The sequence below is a fragment of the Echinops telfairi genome, unplaced genomic scaffold, assembly GCF_000313985.2.
Source record: "Echinops telfairi isolate 266 unplaced genomic scaffold, ASM31398v2 ScPeMD7_7475;HRSCAF=8513, whole genome shotgun sequence".
In the NCBI taxonomy this organism is placed as follows: Eukaryota; Metazoa; Chordata; class Mammalia; order Afrosoricida; family Tenrecidae; genus Echinops; species Echinops telfairi.
Genome location: NW_022111379.1, coordinates 12,496,123 through 12,517,068, shown reverse-complemented (window position 1 = coordinate 12,517,068; position 20,946 = coordinate 12,496,123). Strand labels below are relative to the sequence as shown.

General features: G+C 52.8%; 2 protein-coding genes across 2 annotated transcripts in view; both read right to left on the bottom strand.

Annotated features, from left to right (window-relative positions):
• Positions 1 to 12,863, bottom strand: part of CHRNA3 (cholinergic receptor nicotinic alpha 3 subunit) — a 17,894-nt gene extending 5,031 nt beyond the window's left edge. Inside the window, exons 1-5 of the mRNA XM_045285835.1 lie at positions 12,795 to 12,863; positions 9,642 to 9,781; positions 9,490 to 9,534; positions 8,337 to 8,446; positions 2,261 to 3,272 (exon numbers count right to left, since the gene is read on the bottom strand). Of these exons, the coding sequence (XP_045141770.1) occupies positions 2,261 to 3,272; positions 8,337 to 8,446; positions 9,490 to 9,534; positions 9,642 to 9,781; positions 12,795 to 12,858 (1,371 nt within the window). The 5' untranslated portion in view covers positions 12,859 to 12,863. The remainder of the gene's footprint in view (positions 1 to 2,260; positions 3,273 to 8,336; positions 8,447 to 9,489; positions 9,535 to 9,641; positions 9,782 to 12,794) is intronic.
• A 1,987-nt stretch (positions 12,864 to 14,850) lies between these two features.
• The window catches only part of CHRNB4 (cholinergic receptor nicotinic beta 4 subunit), a 16,506-nt gene continuing 10,410 nt past the window's right edge, over positions 14,851 to 20,946 (bottom strand). The window contains exon 6 of the mRNA XM_004700059.4: positions 14,851 to 15,847. Within this exon, the coding sequence (XP_004700116.2) occupies positions 15,707 to 15,847 (141 nt within the window). The 3' untranslated portion in view covers positions 14,851 to 15,706. The remainder of the gene's footprint in view (positions 15,848 to 20,946) is intronic.

The following is a 20,946-nucleotide window of genomic DNA, read 5'->3' as shown; positions in this document are numbered from 1 at the left end:
TGTGTGTGTGTGTGTGTGTGTGTGTGTTGGGGGGGAGCTGGTGGAAGGTGAGCAGAACTTTGGAGTTGTGCTCTTTTCTCCCTGCCTCTTTATCCCCTCCGTGTATTTCCTCTCCCAGCCCTGAGATGGGTGTTCTGGGAATCATTGCTGAGTGAAGGAGACTTCAGTTGTGGGAAAGAGCAGAAAACAGGTACCCATTGAGACTAGCTATCACTCTAGCTCTAGGAACTCTGGAACCCATGAGAATTTGAGATTCTGTTCAGCATCTCCTCCCTTTGATCGGGATTTTTCTATGGAGTCTTTGATCAAAACGTTCAGTGATGGTAGCCGGGCACCATCCAGTTCATTTGGTCTCCTGGCAAAGGAGGCAGTTCTTCCTGGAGTTAATTTGTCACACATCCTGTATCCTGTTTCTGACATTCCTACCTCTCTGATGCTCCAGGGGCTCTCGTAAGCTTGGAAGACCCAAGGCACTATGCAGTGAGCTAGGAGCTAGAACAGAAGCACTGAGCACGTTATTAGGTCAACTAATTGGATGTCCCACAAAACCAAGTCCCTAAATCTCCAAACCAAGGACCCAAATCCCATGAAGTCTTTGAACTTAAGCAAGCTCTGCAGCTACCTTTTTTTTGGTCCTGCAAAAGTTGTATGTCAGGAAAACCACTGCAGCTGCAGGCAAAAGAGGGCCTGGCATTGGGGCTGTATGCCTGGGATCGGCTGGAGGTGTCGTGTTGTCATGACATGCTCAGTTGCTCAGATGCGTGGCAGTGGGGAGAGGAGGACTACTGCCGCCACTGCCACCTCTACTAGTGTGTGCCATTCCAAGCTGTCTGAAGAGGCTTCTTGACATTTTGCTACCAATGTTAATTATTTCCAGCGCAATAATTCCAGGAGCTGAAATGATCTCACTAATTAGCTCTTTGCTAATAATCAACTTAAGGCAGAGCCAATTAAAGTTGGAGCAGAGCTGCTTATAAAAGCATTGGATGTGATGCTGGTAACTGGGTAGGGGGTGGGTTGAACAGAGGATCATGCCACAGTCAGACCCACAACATGAGGGTCAAACTCTCTCCATTACATTACTTCCCATTCTTCTCAGCATATGCTGACAATAGAAATAAGTCCATCCAACTGAAAAATGGACCAAAAAACTCATCAAAGAAGGGAGAATGTGTCCAATAAGCATCTGAAAAAGAGCTCAGCATGATTGCTCAGCAGGGAAATGCCCAGTCCAACAGCAGTGAGAACTATGGCACATGTGGCCAACAGTGGGGAGCAACTGGGCCTCTCAAGCTGGGAGGGTCAGCTGGCGTCGCACTTGGGAAAACTGTGGTACCTGCTAAAGTTAAAGATGCATCCTCCCAGTGAGTGAGCAGTGGTACTCCCACAGACAGAGCCACGAGACATCACTTTGAGGATGTGAGTGCAAACGTGATGTGTGTAAAACTGCTTCTAGCAACTTAATTCAGAATACCCCAAACTGGAAAGAACTAGATGCCCTACAGCTATAGGCTAAACAAGCAGGTGCTGGGACGGTCAGACTGTGGAATATTAACACACCAATGAAAAAGAAATGACTACAAGAAGATAAACCTCAAAGCCCCTATGATGAATGGAAGACATTAGGCCTGGAAGAATCCATGCTAGGACATTTATTTCACGTATGTGACATCCCAGAGTAGGCAAAGCTAATCAAGGTGAACGAAGACAGGGATAGCAGCTACAAAGGAGGGAGGAGACTCTGGGAAGGGACATGAATTTGTTCCTTTATCTGGACAATGTTTACACGGGTATGACACATATGTAAACACCTGCTGAGGTGTGCCGTTTACTCTAAATTATAGCTCAACACAGTGGGGGGGAACCACCTGGGAAAGAAGAAGTAAAAATGTAAGCTGCAAAAGAAATGTAAGCTCAGCTCAGTCCTGGCTGGAGATCTGGCCTCATACCCTTTTCCAGGCTAGCCCCTAATTCACTGTCCCTGGCATTGATTGTGTGAGTGGCCCAGATTTCTGCCAGCCCAGCGGCTGACTTTGGGGGACTGTGTACATGAGCTTTATCACCCCATTTGACAGATGAGAAACAAGCCCAGAGAGGGGAGGCAACACATTCAAGGGCATGCGGTTGGAGATAAAAGGAGCCAGTTCTGAACCTAGCTAGACCCTCCCCACGCCGGTAGCCTTGCCCCACAAGAAACCACTCAACAGAGGTCTATCTAATGAATGAATGGCTGCTCTGACAATACTACACACACCCTTACCTCCTTGGCTTCGTTTTGTGCCTTCATATTTTCAGCAATATATTTAACACTTTCAACCGCTTCTTTGATTTCTGGCGACAAAGAAGAGAGGGAGAGCGTGGCCTCGACAGACTCGGAGCTGGAGCTTCTCGTGAGGTTGGCGCTGAAGTTTGAGATCTTGATCCGGCGGTGGTGGCAGACGCCGCACAGCCTGTCCCTGCAGGGATAGCCGTCCTTGCAGCCCTTGGCCTCAGTGCCCCTGAAACAATTCATGTTGGAGAGCTCGGCGCTGTAGAGGGGCCTCGGTTTCTGAGCGTGCTCCTCGTTGGCGGCTGGCCTGGTCATGAACATGACCCTGGGAAGCAAGTTGAGGAAGACGGTCTTCACCCACAGGGGCATGGTGTGCATGGTGGGGGTCCTGTAGTGCACATTGAGCACAAAGACGGTGATGACAATGGACAGGGTGACAAAGATCATGGTGAACAGGAGGTACTCGCCGATCAGGGGGATGACCAGAGAGGTGGACGGGATGGTCTCGGTGATCACCAGGAGGAAGACCGTCAAGGAGAGGAGGACCGAGATGCAGAGTGTCACCTTCTCACCACAGTCGGAGGGCAGGTAGAAGACGAGCACCGTGAGGAAGGAGATGAGCAGGCAGGGGATGATGAGGTTGATGGTGTAGAAGAGGGGCAGGCGCCGGATGTAGAGGGAGTACGTGATGTCCTGGTAGATCTCCTCGCAGCAGTTGTACTTGATGTCGTGCTTGTAGCCTGGGGCCCAGATGATGGCCCACTCACCACTCTCCCAGTAGTCCTTGAGATTCATGGAGGAGCCAATCAGGACCAGTTCGATTTTCGCTTTGTCATAGGACCAGGAGCCAAACTTCATGGTGCAGTTTTGGTAATCAAACGGGAAGTAGGTCACGTCGATTTTGCAGGAGCTCTTAAAGATGGCCGGAGGGATCCACGTCACTTCTCCTGTGTACTTGAGTAAGGCTTTGGTCTTGTCATCCACCTGGAAATCCCCCACAGCACTGCAAGGGCGGAGAGGCATGCGACATGTCATTCAGCCCAGCTGCTCACACCGCCCAAGCCCTCACCACAAGGTAGGTAGTGTGGAACCATTAGTGAAACGGTGGCTATGAGAGCCAAGATTGCTACCGAGAGCATCCTGAGCCCCACTTCATTTTACCTCTGGGGAGACTGAGGCCCAGAGAGGGGAGGGGGCTGATGAGCTGGCAAAGCTGAGGGAGACTCACCCAACCTCAACAACCCTCTGGGGCCCATCACGGGCTCCCTCCTCAATGGTGTAACTCCCACCTTGTATCTGCTGACCATGGTACAATGGTGAACTTGAAGTGTTCCTTTGGCTAGGCGATGGTAACCGGTTGTTTGACGGAACACTAGCTGCTGTTACAATGGAAATGCGGGGCCCTTGTGCTGTTACGATTGAGACATGCCATTGAATCAGCGGGCCTTGAGTAGAGCAAGGGACCTTCCACAATGAAATCCTATGTAGTGAACATAACCACCTGACAGGTGATAGAAGGTCATGAATGAGCTTCCTTCGTGCAATCCTATCTAATTAATTAGAATGGGTCAGACCAGCTAGGTGGGTTCTAAACCCAATCACTTTGGAGTTAGAAATAGAACAGAAGAGGAAAAATAATAAATCCAAGCAAGCGGGGAGGATAGACACAGGAGATGGATTGACCCCATGGCTGCAACAATGGGCATGTGCCTGGGAACCATCGTGAGGATGGTGCAGTGCTTCTTTCTGTTGTGCATACGGTCGCTAAGGGTTGGAACAGACTCAATGGACTCTAACAACAAACAATAACAGGACAGACACACCGGCCCGCAGAGACAGAGACAGGTGCTGTGGGCGGACTGCTACAAGCCCAGGCATCAAGGAACACCAGGGCTCCCGGCCAAGCAGCAGCAGATGTGGATGAGGAGCTGGACCACAAGGTTGCCATGGGAGAGCATGTGGAGTTCTGCTGTCTGCAGAGCCCCAGGCTCGGAATGAAGGGAAATGCTCTAAGGAAAGACGAGCCCATTCTGGAAGCCTCAGCAAGGGGCTCTGAAGGTAACCAGTGGCACAGAGGGGTCCCCGAGATCCCAGGGTGTGGGAGAGCACCACCAGCATCACTGTAGGACCATGACCATGTCCTTCAAAGCCCCCTGGCTGCGGCATTTCTGTCCCAGCAGCACACAGAACCAAGACCTGCAATCACTGGTGCTCACTGCTCACCTCTGGGGACTCTGATCATGGCAGCCGCTGCTCAGGCACTACCCATTTGCTCAGACCAGAAGGCAGAGAGGCAGTGCCAGCAGCCGGACCTACCCCAGGGGAGAGAGAGAATGGAGAGCCAGTGCAGGGCTGGGTTCCGGCAGAGCGCCGGCATTCAGCGGACACTCGGGGGTGTTGGTTGGATGATGAATAAGCAAGAGGTAAAAGAAGATCTCCCCCAAGAGGGAGCCAAGAAATGGCTGATGGCAGGGGCAGCAGAGCTGGGAGAGGACCGAACCCACTTGCAGTGGAGCCTGGGAGATGAGTTAAAGAAAGTCAAGGTAGCACTTAATCCAGGGGGTGCTGAAGAGCTTCAATGGGGGAGCAGGAGGGGAAAGAGTCTGGTGCTTAATTTTTTAAACCTCTCCCAATTCCCTCAGAAATAGGACAGCTCATCTAGCACAAGAAGAGAGCCTGCTGACAGCACCATTCACCAAGCTCAGTTACAAGGCAGCCCACGACCTGCATTCTGGGCATGCAGGGCCAAACAGCCAACATCAGCAGGGATCTGCAGGGCCCTGTGGGGTCAGTTACTGGACATCTATGGGGAGAGAGGGGAGCTTCTGATATCCCAAGAACCCCAGACATGCAATCACCAAGACATGGCCACCCTTCAAAAAACAAACAGCCCCACTCTGTAAGGCACAGCCCTGGTGGCGTAGTGGTTACGCACTGGGCTCTGATCCACAAGGTCTGAAGTTCAAAACCGGGATTTCTAGTCTCATGAACGGTTACAGTCTTGGAAACTCACAAGGGCAGTTCTACCCTGTCCTACAGGGTCACTGTGAGTCAGCATCAACTCAATGGCAGTGGGTGAGTGAGTGAGTGAGTGAGTGAGTCTTTGTACGGAGGACGTGAATCTGAACATAACCAGTAAGACAGAGAGGCCCAAGGGTTCTGATCTGTGGGCAAGAACAGGAGCCTGAAGAATCCACTGAATGTCTGCCGAGGGCCCAATCAGTTGGGCTAGTCTCGCAAGCCCCCAAATCCACGGCTGTGAATCAATTCCAACTCATCGTGACTCTATAGGGGGTCCCAGACAGCCTCGGAATGGCTGGTGGGTTTGAATCACTTGACCTTGTGCCTAAAAGCCCAAAAGCTAACCCACCATGTCACCAGGCCTCCTAGGCTCTCAGAAACCTCAGAAACACACCCAAACTCCTGCCGCAAAGGACAGAGACCCACCCAGAGAAAATGTTCCAGATCGAACAGGGCTGGAAGCTGGGAGGGGAGGAAGGGGGAGGAAAGGAGGTGCAAAACCCCAAGCTGTGGGTGCCCACAAGCAACCGTTCTCAGACTGTGGCCACACGGGCTGGCGTTTGAATGCATCCTGGTAACCATGCAGGTGGGGCGGGGGCACGTCTGGAGCAGGTGAAGGAATCACGGCGAGGCTTCGTCTTCTGTCCTTTGGACATGTTGTCAGGAGACGCCAGCCCCTGGAGAAGGACATCATGCTTGGGAAAGGAGGGGGCAGTGAGAAAGAGGGAGACTCTCCAGGAGATGGACCGACACAGGGGCACTCCGAGGAGCTCAGGCCCAGGAGAGGAGGGTGCGAGACCAGGCAGTGCTTGGTTCTTGTGCATAAGTCTGCTCTGAGTCAAAGAATCTGAGAAAGAAACACTCTGTAAGGAACAGAGGCCAAGGCGGTCCAAGAGATGTGAAACTAGAATTCCTGCAGACAGGAAAAAAAGATCAAAGCAATGGAAAAGAACAAGGGATTAAAAAATCTTTAAAAAGAGAAGCTCTCCTGGGATAAGAGAAGGTTTGTCAGGCAAATACCCACTCCCGCCTGGCGGACTGGATTCCAACTCATAGCAACACTTAGGACGGAGCAGAAGTGCGCCGCAGGGATTCGGAGACTGTACATCTTGAGAGCAGACAGCTTCATCTTTCTCTCCAGGAGGGGCTGGTGGCTTTGAACCACCAACCTTGTGGTTCACAGCCCAATGCTTAATCCATTGTGCCACCACGGCTCCTTATGGTGTGAAAAGTCTCTAGACTTGAAAGATAAAGAAGAAAAAAAAAGCCCTCTGAGTAGCCAAGCAACCAAGAAGAATCTACTTATAAAATCAGGTGACCTGTGTGCCAGTCCACCCAGGGTGGCCCTAGCTTATGCCCATAGTCCTGGCATTCTTATTAATAGTGACTCCTTTCATTCTCAGACTGGGATCAAACATGGGCAGCCCTGATGGAGCACATCATCCGGGCAGGCAGACTGTGAGGAGTTGCAGGGAAGGAAATGGGAGCAGCGGATTTTGCACCTGGCCAAGGTGACCTTGAAGGAGCCTCCCTAAGGCTGCCCTGATGAACTTGTGAGAACTCGGGGTAGTTTGTGTCTGTGAGCACTTTGGGGGACTTTTGCTCAAAAATAAACTTCAGAAAACCAAATAGGAGAAGCTTCGGTCTAAGTGAGAAAGGGGTGTTTCTGGTGTTCTTATTATTTAGAGAAAGCCTCCGCAAAAGGCTAGCCCCCTGTGAGCCTTAGGGGTATGGGATTTCTAGGACAGCTCTGGGAAGAAGGAGGGGTCTGTCCGCTGGCTGGGTTTCCCTTGTGTCCCCTTCTTTACGTCCAGTCTACACACACCAAGTTCAGGGAAGGCGTGCAATTCACTCATCCCATGTGTTCTTGGGAAAAGAATAAATCAAACAGCGAGTGCTTAATGACCCTCTCTTGTCTTTGCCAGGTGAACTGCGGGATTTGGCCAAATTCCCCATCTCCTCCCGTTCACGTTACTACAAACAGTGAAATCAATCGTTTTAGTCACAGCACTCATACGAATCTTAAAACATACGGACTTCTATCAGTGACATTGTAAAACGAAACACAGACTGCTTCCTTCAGATGCATGCTGGTATGCATCTGTGTTCTGCTGAACCGTGCTTGGTGAGTAACATACCGAACACCCTTGGCTGCTAACCGGAAGGCTGACAGTTGCAGTCTACCCAGAGGTGCCTTGGAAGAAAGGGTAGGTGATTGACGCCTGGGGGAAAAAAGCTCAGCACCTTTGAAGAGTCTCTCGGGCACAGCTCTTCTCTGACACACGTGACGCACGGAGGGTTGCCGGGAGTCGCAACTAAGCTGAGCAGCGAATTGGTTTTGAGATAAAGCACAGATACAAAATGATCTTGACCTTCCAGAGCCTAACATGGTACACAGAGTAAAATACCCATGAAAAGTTACGGGGCGTGAGCTCAGGGGCCAATTCATCTAGTGCAGTGGTTCTCAACCTGTGGGTCATGACCCCTTTGAGGGGCCAATGACCCTTTCACAGGGGTCAGCTGATTCATAACAGTAGCAAAATGACAGTGATGAAGTAGTGAAGAAAATAATTTTATGGTTGTGTGTGGTGGGGTCACCACAACCTGGGGAACTGTATGAAAGCGTCGAGGCATTAGGAAGCTTGAAACCACTGCTCTAGTGAGTGAAAGGAATGCTTTTGTGGTCCTAGTGTGCTGGGGGCCCAGTTGCGGCCTGACTTACAGGGAAGGCCACATGCTAGGGAGGCCTTGATGACAGAGTCTACACGCACACACCCACACACATGGTGCCCCCTTGTGCCGCCCTTCTCATTGTAAGGGCATGCTTGGATATTCCTTCCCTGCGATGGGATCAACCCCTGGAGAACAGGGAGGGAATCTGTTTGGCTCACCACTGTCACTGTAGTGCCTGGAACAGAGTAGACGCTCAATAAGCACCCTAGGAATAAACAATGACTCAAGCCTTCTTGGGGAGGCTGGATTGTGAGCCGCAGGGAGCCAAGAGCCCAGCTGCCAGCCCCGAGAGGACACGGCCGCCCCGCCTTACTTGTTATACAGCACGATGTCTGGCTTCCAGATCTTCTGCGCAGGGACACGCATGAACTCTGCCCCGTCGTAGTCAGAGGGGTTCCACTTCAGCTTGTAGTCGTTCCAGATCTGGGGGAGGGATCAGCACAGCCTGGCTTCTGGCCCAGCGCATCTTGGTGACACCCCACCCCTGCTGTGTGTCACTGGGCCACCTCTGTGTCGCAGACCACACTGGGCCAAATTCTCATGTGGGTGCAATGAGAGAGGGGGCGGGGGGAGCCAGAGCCCTGGGCTTGCAGGTCTTTTCATTGCCTCTGGTAGTAGACAAGTCTAGCCCCTTTCTGGGGCCTCATCAGCCTGATACAGACTGTTCATGCTTTTCCAGGTACTTCCGGAGCAGGGCCAGGCCTCCTCTATGCCTGAGCCCCCCTGACACAGCTTCTTGGGACAAGTTCCCCAGCAAGCCCCAACAAGAGGCGCTCTTCAATCATGTGGCCCATGGGGTTGGCTTCCAAAGGGTTCTGAGGACAGAGCCATGATCCCCTCGGGGCTCAGGAAGGGCTTGGGAGTGGAGCCTGGGGGTCTGAGCCATGAGCCCCTGAAGGGGAAGAGGTGAGGCTGGGGGCATGGCGGGCACAAGAGCAACAGACTCCTGGGCGGGCACCATGCCCACCTGCTTTCAGCCTACAGAACCATGCACTCAGCTGGCAAAGCCAATGGGTTATTCTTGCTCTCTCTGCATGTCTGGACAACGTCTCCCTGGGAGGGCACAGAGAAGTCAGTTTCTGTGGTCTCACACTGACCAGAAAAAACCCTTCTGCCGCATCTCCACCCCACCAACCATATCCAATTTTAACTTAAGGGTCAGAAGAAGGTGGTCCCCTGCCTAGGTCTGGAGCAGGGTCGTGGTACAGGCCTGGATTAGCCCCATTGTGTGTCCCAGGGAGCAAGGCCCCTCCCTCCAGGCTGCAGTCTGTCAGTCAGTCTGTCTATGACTTGAGGTGCCAGGGCCTGCAGTGCTTCCCAGCCCAGAAAGACAGAGGGGCCCGTCACTGGCCTCAGCTCAGTGCCCGCAGACCTGGAGCTGGATCATGGGGCCTTCTTAGTTCACAAGCCGCCAATATAGCAGATACCACCAGGGGGCAGCAGTGCCTGGGCCCAGTTTCACTCACTTGTTTCAGCCACAGGTTGGTCTCCATGATCTGATTGACTTCATCCTAGAAAGAGCAAAGCAGGTAATGGGGTCAATCCCCAAAGCAGGGCTGGCCCCGAGAGAGATTCTTCCAGCAGCCCCAAGCCCCACAACCATGGCTGCAGCACTTACCACCTTCACCAGCTGAGACATGGACACTTCAAATTGGATGATGACCGGGTCGGACACGTTGGCCACGGGCCGGATGATCTCATTGTAGTCTTCAAACAGCCTCTCAAACAGACGGTGCTCAGCCTCCGAGGCGCTGGCCACTGTGAGAAGCAGCCCCATGAGACCCTGGGGAAATCGCCGCCCACCCCACCACAGACACACAGACCGCTAACCTGCCCTCCCTTGACCAGCGAGGGGTGCTCTGTGGAACCCCTGCCTTTCAGGCTAATCCTACCTTCTGGAGATAAAAGAGGGCCACTACGCTCCATCAGGTCGCACACACAGTGAGAAGTACAGAGGTTAGAAGCCGGGCTCTGAATCACTATGAGATCTGGTGTAAATCACTTTTGGTCAAGTCGCCTAACCTCTCTGACCCTTAGTTTCTTTATCTGTACAGATGAGAAATGCACCTCTTCATGGGGTTGTTATGAGGGTCCGATGGAATAAGTCACGTGTTTAGCTGGGTCCCTGACACACAGTAACAGGTAAGAGCTGGACTGCCAACTGCAAGGACTGCAGTTCAAACTCAGCAGCCACTGCACAGGAGATAGATGAGGCCATCGGCTCTCCTAAAGAACGACCGCCTTGGAAACTGTAGATAGAGTCACAAGGAGTCGCAATGCAAAGGCATTTGACTGTGTAGACCCGGGGTCCTCAAACTACGGCCCACGGGCCACATGCAGCCCACTGAGGACATTTATTCAGCCCGCCGGGTGTTTTTGCCCCGTTTGTTTTTTTACTTCAAAATAAGCTATGTGCAGTGTACATAGGAATTTGTTCATAGTTAGTTTTTTTTTAAACTATAGTCCGGCCCTCCAACGGGTCTGAGGGACAGCGAACTGGCGCCCTGTTTAAAAGGTTAGAGGACCCCTGGTGTAGACCATGACAAACTGGACAGCCTTGAGAAGAATAGGAATTCCAGAACACTTCATTGTGCTCATGCAGACCCTGTACACGGACCCAGAGGCAGTTGCAAAACAAGGGAACACTAGATGGTTTCAAATCAGGAAAGGCGTGTGTCAGGGTTGCATCCTCTCACCATACTTATTCAGTTTGTCTGCTGAGCAAATAAGTTCAAATATAAGAAGAATGCAGCATCAGGATCAGAGGAGGCTTATTAACAACCCGCAATATGCAGATGACACACCCTTGCTTGCTGAAAGTGAGGAGGGCTGAAGGCACTTGCTGATGCAGATCAAGGATTGTAGCTTTCAGTATGGATTACAACTCAATGTAAAGAAGAATAAAATTCTCACAACTGCACCAACAGGTAACCATCATGATACATAGAGAAGACTGACGTTAGCAAGGATTTCACCTGTTTTATGCACAATCAGTGCGCGTGGAAGCTCAAGAGATCCAACGACCATTGCCTTGGGTAAGTCCGCTGCACAAGACCTCTTTAAAGAGTTGAACAGCAAGTTTGTTACTTTGAGGACTGCGGTACACCCTGACGCAAGCCATGGTATTTTCAGTGGCCTCATCGGCATGTGAAAGTTGGGCACTGACTGGGAAAGACTGATGAAGAATCGATGCATTTGAATTCCGATGCTGGTGAAGAACATTGGAAAGCCCCTCGGACTGCCAAAAGAACAAGCAATCCTGTCCTGGAGGAAGTACAGCCAGGATGCTCCTCAGAGGCAAGGGTGTTGAGCCTTTGTCTCATGCACTTTGGACCAGTCCTCGGCCAAGGATATCACACTTGGTAAAGTGGAGGGGCAGTGGAAAGGAGGAAGCCCCCGACAAGATGGAAGAACAGTTGCCAGCATGGTGCAGGACCGGTTGTACACAGGGTCGCCATCACCACCACCACCATGAGTAGGAATTGGCCTAATGGCCGCGATCCCCTCATTGTTACTACAGGGAAGGGAGGGGTATGATACAAATACAGTCTGCCTAGCTTCAACCGGTCACTGCTTCCCTGATGGGCAGTGACTCCTGGCAGGGCCACCCAGGGCCTGGTGTTCTGTCCTCAACCAGTAGGAGACTACAGTCCAGGTCAGAGGGACCCTTCACCCCACGCATGGCCACTGGTCCCTTTGGAGGCCATGGTGCCCACTGGGCTTCCATGAATTCTAGGTGTGGCCCATGGTTCCTGTCTTCACACCCTTGGCTTGCTGAGCCCTAAGGGATTGCCTCTGTCCACAAGCCACACCCAGCACAGATGTGGTCCCCCTGCATCAGCTGCCTGCTCCCATTTACAGATCTGGAGACAACCAGGGAGCTAATGAGAGGAATCTTGGGAGAAGTCCCACCTCCCCTCGCCTGGCTGCGGAATGGATCCTGCCCACCCTGCTTCTCCCCAGAAGGAAAGGAGCAGCCACAGCTCTGTGGAAAGGACCAGACCCTGAACAGTGACGACCTCTGCACTAGGAGCAGACACACAGCGTGTACTGTACCTAGCCTCGAAGCATCTCCCGAGAGCCTGTGGGCGCTGTGCCGGCAGGGAACCCCTTGCAGCCCCGCCGTGAAGCTAGTCCCATGTATCACAGTCACAGACTAGGCGGCACCCCACACCCTCCATGCCACCCTAAGGATCGGGGCGAGTCTGGGCGGGGTTCCCCCTCCTTGGAGGGCCTAACAGGCTTCCCTCTAGAGACCAAAGCAGGGGGCAGGGAGACTTGCTAGACTCAGCTTGGTTTAGGGTCTCAGCGAAACGCTGCCAGGAGCGTGGGGAGGTGAGGCTGCTGCGCCAGTCTGGCCCCAGCCCCTAAATGTGCCTTCCGCGCCACACACACACACATCTTGGGCAAGTCTTGCGTAGCCCTCTCTGGACTCCATTTCCTCACTTGTAACTAACACGAGAAGGCACGGAGGATGCACAGAATGGAACCAGGGCTTCGAGTCAGGGTGGATTTGAGCCCACAGTCCTGAGACTTCCCCACGCCTCCCGGGAACGCGCCCAAAGACCTCTCCGGAAAGGGGTGAGCCTTAAGGGAAATGGCACCCCCCTACCCAGCTCACTGTGTTGAGTCCGAGTCCCCAGGCAACGGCGTCCGGGTGCTACCCTCGCCGTTGCCCCTTTCTCTGAGCTTCTCTGCGCCGGCAGATCCCCTCGGAAGCCTCCCCCAACTGGGGCGCCGGGCCCCCCACACTGGCGTGCAGCGCACGAACCTGGCAGCAGCAACAACAGCAGGAGCAGCGGTGCCCGCAGCTGGGAGAGCCCCCAGGTACCCATGGCTTGTCGGCCAGGCGGGCGTAGACTCCGCGCGGCTGGGCGGGCGGCGGCGTGGGGCTCCACGGGCCCAGCGGATCCGAATGACAGGGTTCGGGTGCCGGCGCGGGCGCAGCCGTCGGGGAGACAGCCTCGCTCCTTCCTGGCTCCCACAGCCGAGCGACAGCGACGCCCAGCAGCGCGCGGGGCGGGGACGCGCGGACCCGGTGCGCGCTGGGGCGCTGCCTCCGCTACCAGCCAATCACCGCGCTCCGAGCCCCACCTTCTGCTGCGAGGACCGCCCCCTTTGCCCACCACCCTTGCGCGGATGCTACCCCCGGAGGAGGACCTGCAGGACCCTAGCGGAACTTGCAGAATTTTAGGAGTAGGTGGAGTGGAAGAGGATGTTGCGCTGGCAACAAGGGGCTAGGGGTTTCCAGCTCTCTGTCAAGTGGCCTCATCACTACGCCCCTCTGATCTTTGAATCCCACAAACTGCTTTGTGCTAGACCAGTCTGAACAGGTTTATTAGATTATGAATAATCTAAAAAACTCACTCCTTCGAGTCGACTCAGACCCTTAGTCTCCCTATGGGGCAGGGTAGACCTGCCCTCTCTTATGGGAGTAGAAAGCCTCATCTTTCTCTCCCAGAGCAGCTGGGGGATTCAAACCACTGACCTTGCAGATAGCTGTGCAACAGTAACTACGACTCCACCAGGGCTCCTACAGGAAGAATGTGCCAGGAGGTGAGGGACCAGGAGGCTGGACAGCTGTCGTAGAAGCCAGCTATTCATACCAGGTCCACCATGCTCCCTATGTGGGACTTGGTGAATTCATTGTTTTAAAAAAAGTGGGGGGGTGGGGGGTGGGTTAGGAGTTGTGGTATATTTGGTTGGCTTTCAAAGGGTGCTGGAGTTGATGGAGAGAACCCAGGCCACAGGGATCCTTGCTGAGGCTGAGTGGTGGATGAATAGTCTCTCTGCTTGGTATGTTTGGATTTTTCCGTAATTAAAACAAAACAAAATCAGGCGTCTTGATGGAGCAAGGGGTGTGCCCTGCTTCTCCGCTCTGGCTTCCTGCAGTCTCCTGCAACCTCTGAAACCCTGGCCACCCCACTGGCATGCTGGCCCCCCACCAGGATCATGGTAGCAAATTGGTAAAAGCTGAGGGAAAAATATATTTTCTCCATTTTAAGCCACGTTTGGAGGCATAATGTACTTGATTGCTGTTACATGAATATATGTGCATGTGTTAAAACTCATACAACTATTCTCCCACAAGATGTTGATTTTATTTTGTACTTTTTCAAATAGGATTTTTTTTTTTTTTTTAGATAAGATTTTTTAACGTCCTCGGTTCCATAAATATTTTGAGTGCCTGGTATGTGTCAGGCACTGTGGGAAAGATCTGGAGGGATGAGCCACGGAGGAGTTATCAAGTCCGATCATCTATGAGCAAGACAGACTTGAAGCCCTGTGTAAGCATGTGATTCATTCGCCAGGGCTGCCATCACAAAGCACGACAACTTCGTCAAACCATTTATTCTCTCATGATTGCGGAGAAGTCCAAATTCAGGGTATTGGGAGGGCCATGCGCTTTTAGGGAAGGATTATTCCTCATCTCTTCCAGCTTCTAGCGTCCCAGCAGTTCCTGGGCTTGTGGCAGCATCATTCCAATCTCAGTGTTCCCATGGCCCTCTTCCCTGAGCATCCGCCTCTCTGACTTGTCTTACAAGAACATCAATCATGCTAGATTAGGGCCCATCGTACTCCAGTCTGAGCTCATGTGATCTAATTGCTTCTGCAAAGAACCTATCTCCCAATAAAGTTATCTTTCAGGTACTGAAGGAGCTCTGGTGGCATAGTGGTTAAGAGTTGGGATGCTAACCATAAGGTCAGCAGTTCAAAACCACTAGGTGCTTCAAGGGAGGAGAATGATTTCTACTCCTGTGAAAAATTACAGTCCTGGAAACCCAGAGAGGCAGTTCTACCCTGCCCTACAGGATCTCTGTGGGTTAGAATTGACTCGGTGACAGTGAGTTTGACTTTTTGCATCAGAGGTTCTAGGGATGAGGACTTAAATCTATCTTTTGGGGGGACACAATTCAACCCAGGGACAGCTGCTCAGAGAAGATATCTGAGCGGCAAGGATGAACAGGAGCCATCCTTCATCAGCATCCATTCATCAGAGCCGCTACTCCATCCTGGGGTCTGGGGGTCCCACTGTGAACAAGAGGGCCCAGGCCCCTGCTCTCACTGACTCAGAGGTCTAGAGAGTGAGACACCACCCACATGCCATGGAGCCAGAGCTTCTGGGGAGTGAGGGAGGGAGTCGAGGGGTGGCTGCCTGACTCAGGAAAGTTCTCTGGGAGAAGGCGCTTTAGAGCAGAGCCCAGGGTAACAAAGCTGTGGGAAGAGCTGCAGGGTAGAAGATACAGCAGATGCTCTGAGTTTGGGGGTTTGGGGGGTGGGTTCTGGAGTATTTTGAGTGGAAGGCCAGCCTGGCTGAAGTCAGGTGGAGGGAGGGGCGGATGGAGAGGTCAACTGGGGTGTGGACAAGAAGTCCAGCATTTAGTAGTTGTGGCCCTTAAGTTCATTTTTTTCCCCAGAGCCTAGAGCAGAGAAGGCAGGCTTGATGAAATAGTCTGAAGCCCCCTTCCTCGGCCAGAACTTCCTGGGGGCCCTCCAAGGCCTTCTGAGAGGACAGTCCTGACCCCTCCCACAGTCACGGTCAGTTTGATGGGGCCAGTAGCCAATGGCCGTGGATTCATTTAGGATCTCATCAGCGATGATCCAGAAGGAAAGAGCCACTGCCTGGCTGGCCGTCGACACCCTCTCACTGCACCCCAGGGGGCCTGTGGACACACTGGCAGCCTAGGGCCCTCCGATGGGCATGTGGGTCTGGAAGAGGGGGGGCAGGAAGAGCCCCAAGGTGCCCAGCACGCACATGAACACAAACACCCATAGAAACAGCCGGTCGACCACCATGGCCACGTACTTCCAGTCCTCGATCACCTGTAGGCAGACAGAGGGGCCGGTTACAGGTGCCCAACATGGGGTCTTCCCTCCTCCCCTCCCCAAGTCAGCCACTCCCGGTGCAGTTACCCACCCCACAGGCCACAGGCTGGAGCGGTGAGCCTAAGTTCGAGGCTGGCTCCTTACCTGGGAACGTCTCATTGTCCCCTGCCTGCCCCCATGACAGTGCAGAGCCCCTAAGAGACCCAGCTGTTCAGAAACATTAGCAATATTAATAGGACATCCTATTTGAAACCCCCTGTTTAGTGAGCTGATTTGAAAACCCCTCTCACCCCTCCCCCACCCCCCAAATCCCACACTGCCCAAGCTGGCCCTGCCCAAAGGACAGTGAGGGGCCCACCCAGCTCAGTGGGTGCGGCAGTGAGGTCCTGCAGGGCACCTGGAAATCAGGCTAATTAGCTCTTCATTAACAGGAACCAGTTGCCTTCATACCAATTTGCTCTCACTTCTGGGTCTTCTCAGGCCTCGTTTTCGGGCATGAGGTTGACAGAAACCTGGCTGGCCTTCAGAAAGGGCTATCGCAGACGTCCCTCCCCGCCGCATCACCCCACCCCCACCCCCCACCGGCCCTCTGGGCAGGGGGAAATGTCCAGAGCCCTGTGTCCACCTTCGGCCCTTCCCCATCTAGACCTCACCCCACACGTGCCTGTTGAGCTTGTGGGTCAGGATTCAGCAGAGGCTCTGGAGTTGGGCATATGGTAGCTTCAGCCACCCAATTCATCAGGGCCTGGGGAGGGGGTGTGTCTGTCCCCCAGGAGAACCAGCACCTGATTCCCATCCTTAAGCCGCAGCAGGCTCTCGCACATGGGACTCTCCCCGCAGCCTCCTGGAGTTCTTTCTGACAGCCTAACTTCAAAGAGCCTTTTTCTTTTGTTGCCTCTCCCCATCCCCTTTGATAGTTCTGTGCTGTTTACAGTGACCCGTTGATCAGCAGGGAGGGTGAGCGTACTGATGATGAGAAGCTTGGCCCACTCTGAAAGCAGAGAAAGTCTCTGTTTCTACAACTAGATAGGAATGTCAACCACCCAATATGTCCGCTGTATGCCCAGCACAGGGTAAGGGGCTGGGAGGGGAAGGTCAGAAAGATCTGGGTATGGAGTGTGGCACTGCCCTGTGTGGCCAAGCCCTCAGTAAAATGGGGATTTAAGGAAAAGCCATGGTACGGGTGTTTTAGATTGAATTGTGCCCCACCCCAACCCCCGCCAAATACATTAAGATCCTAACCTCTGTATCTGAGAAAATGACCCAGATTGAAAATAGGATGTTTGTTATGTTAATGAAGTCAGACCAGAGAGAGGTGGGTCCTAAACCTAATCCATTCTGGGTAATGTCTTGTAAGAAGGGAAAACATGCACACACAGTGGTCAAGAGTGATCAGGAGATATATCGAGAGGGAGGGAAGGAGAGAGAGGGAGAGAGGGAAAAAGAGAGAGAACCAGTCAGACTAGCCTGGCCTGATTTCTGACTCCAAGCCTCCAGAACCCTGAGATGGTAAATTTAAAAGGCCCGCATGATGGCCTTCCCCTTACAATGTCCACAGGTAACTAAGACAGCAGGATTCCTGGGAGTGTTAGCTGCTGAAGAGGTCAGGTCTGGACATAGCACTTGCTGTGTGGTCAGGGCCCAGTGGATACTAGGTCTTGCTTGGGTCCTTCCTGTGCGAAACAGCAGGAGGCTCACACATGCCAAGGGGGTGAGGAGGCCTTTAGGAGAGCAAGCCCAGAGGCATGCCAGCTCAGCCAGGCTGCGGGCGACCAGCACTCTCACGTTTATTGTGTTCGGCCCACTGGAGCCGCCAGTGACCATGATACCAATTCCAACTCATGGTGACGTCATGTGCCACACCAGCGCTGCATTCTCTGGGGATGTCAATCAGCCTAGAACTGTGCTTTGTGGGGTTGTCAATCAGTCTAGAACTGCGTTCCGTGGGGTGTCAGTGGCATGTTTCACCGGGCCTTTCTTCTGAGCTGCTAACAGCAAGGCCAGCAGTTCGAAATCACCAGCCGCTCCTCGGGAGAAAGATGGGGATTTCTACTTCTGTAAAGAGTCACAGTCTCTCGTTTCCCCCCCCCCCCCCCCCAGCCAGTCCTGGGGCTTTGGGGCTCGGCTCTAGGGGAGTCCCTCTGGGACATGGGGGTACAGTGAATGGGGTGACCCTTTGCTGGGCATGCCAACACAGTAGGTGATGCTGGGCCCCTCTAGGGTTTCCCGTATGGGCCCCAATAAATTTCTTCCCTTTTGCTTAAAAGAAAAAAAAAGTCACAGTCTCAGAAGCCCACACGGGCAGTTCTACCCTGTCCTACAAGGTCGCTGCCAAATTCGGTGGCAGTGAATTTGAAGATTTGGGGATGCTTCTCACACTGGACTGTGCCCACGACTCTCCCCATGCAGATTCAGGCTCTGCATCTCCATCAAGCTCCCACAGAGCCCTGGGAGCACAGACAGTGGAGCACTTGGCTGGCCTTGGAGCTAGCCCGGTGTGCTCACTCACCCAGCTGCCAGGGAACCCCTGGGGCGCAGCTCTACCCTGCTGCGGGGTCGCTTTGGGCCAAAATGGCTCAGTGACACCCCAAAATAGCAAGCGTCCAGGTACTGTTGGTCTGAGGCCCACACCCTGAAAACCTCAAACTCCAGGCCATCGAGTAGATGCCGACTCATAGCGACCCGATAGGACAAGGTAGAACTGCCCCTGTGGGTTTCTGACACACTGGAAGAAGAAGTCTTTCTCCCACAGAGCAGCTGATGTTTCACACTACTGACCTTAGGGTTGGGACCAATTGGTCACCACTACAGACACCATCAGGGCTCCTTTGCAGCAAGAAGTAGCTCACCTTCCAGGTGTTAGCAATTCTCTCCTTCTTACAATGTAAACCTGCAGCGTTTCCAGCCAGCCCTTCTCTCTCAGTGCTAATGGGTGGCGTCCCAGTGATGGGATCCCTGGGGAATGTACCTAGGGAGATGGACTCTGGGGCTTAGAAAAGCAAGGAGAGGGCCCATGTCCCTGTGCAGCCACAGAGGGTGAGACAGCAGGCTGTGTAGGAAATAGAAAAATCTCAAAATAATAATTTATAAATTATCAAGGGTTGATGAGGGATGGGGGAGCAGAGAGGGAGGGAGGAAATGAGGAGCTGATGCCAGGGGCTTCCGTGGAGAGCAAATGTTTTGAGAATGATGAGGGTAACGAATGTACAAATGTGCTTTACACAACTAATGTATGTATGGATTGTGATGAGTTGTGTGAGCCCCCAATACAATGATTTAAAAAATAAAATCTGCTCAAAGTAGGAGATTCGCTAAGTGCTGACAGCCGAGCACTCTCAGGAGTAGGAAGCGGCTTCTCCTGCCTAGGACAAAAACGTGTGTGAGGACAGGTTGCCACGCAAACTCGGTTGTTATTATGAAACTGTCCTTACAAGTGTTACTTGTTCAAAGCAGTCGTGGAAGACTCCTGACTTTAATGGTCCTTGCTTTGCCTGTTACAAAAACAAAACCCTGTGGTTCTAGCCACCCTCCTACCCTGTTTCCCCGAAAGTAAGACATCCCCCGAAAATAAGACCTACTTACAGTTTTGCCTCTCACTGAAATATAAGGCATCCCCCTGAAAATAAGACACCCCCCCAAAGCTACCATAACTCTGGACTCTGGACCGTAGCGGTGGGTGCCGCTGCGCAGCTCACTGTTGGCCGCAGTGCAGCCGGAGCAGACAGGAAGTGCGAGGTCTCTTTAATAAAACAATAAATGTGTACCGTATTCTTCTTCATGGAGAAATAAGACATCCCCTGAAAATAAGACCTAGCGCATCTTTGGGAGCAAAAATTAATATAAGACACCGTCTTATTTTGGGGGAAACAGGGTAGATGATGTAGTGCCCTGGGAGCCATCATCTTCCTCATGGGCCTCTCTACACTCCTAGAAGCTACCCACCCTTGCTTCTTTACAGAAGAGGATGGGAGCCCTTGCCCTGGCTGCCCAGCTGGCCTGCGGTATTCCCAGGTGGGGCAGCCAATCTCCAGTCCAGGGCAGCTTCCCTCTCCAAGAGCCTGTACCTCCCAGCTTCTCAGCAGGACACGGGGCCTCTTCTCAGCAAGCTGCCACCAGCCCAAGGACGGAGATGCTCTGAGGGAGGGGGGGCCGGGGAGGGGGCTGCCTTTAGCTGTAGAGGGTGGAGCACACATCCACAGTGTGATGATTCTGTGCTTGTTCCACGTGGTTCCTAGAACATCCCACAGCGTCGACCTGCTCTTTGGCCCCCAACGACAATGGCTTCCCACCCACCCTGTCTTGTCTTCCCCGCCGCCTCACTGTGCTTCCTGGGGTGCCTCCCATGCAAACTACTTGCATCCAAGGCTCAGCTCAGGAGCAACCAAACACCCACCAACCAGCAACCAAGGCCACCGCATTCCTTTCTCTCTCCCTGCCCTTCCCCACACATTGAACCAAAAAACCAACTCACTGCCATGGAGACGAATACAACTCATGGAGACCCTACAGGACAGAGCAGAACTGCCCCCTCAGTTTTCGAGACTGCAACTCCTTATGGGAGTAGAAAAACCTCAGCTTTCTCCCATGCAGTGGCTGGTGATTTTGAACTGCTGACCTTGCGGTTTGCAGCTCAGCACGTAACTACTACACCACCTGTAATAAAATAAAACTCATGAATGATAGTTCTAAATCCCTTATGCAAAGGACTTGAGAGTGGTCAGAGTCCCTGGGTGGAGTAAACGGTTAACACCCTTGACTACAAACAGAAAGTTCAAATCTACCCAGAGGTGCCTCCGAAGAAAGGCCTGGTGATCTCCCCAAATCAGCCATTGAAAACCCTCTGGAGAGAGTTGTACTTTGACATACACAGGGCCACCATGAATCAGAGGCAGTTCCTAAGCAATGAGTGTGGTGTACATGTGTGATGTGTGTGGTATATGTAGGTGATGTGTGTGGTATGTATTGTGTGTGGTGTGTGTATGTGTATATGTATATGTATGCATGTTGTATATGTGTGTGTGTGCGTGGTGTGTGTGTGTTGTCTGTATGTGTGTGATGTGGAGGGGTATGTGTGTGGTGTGTGCTGTGTGTTGTAA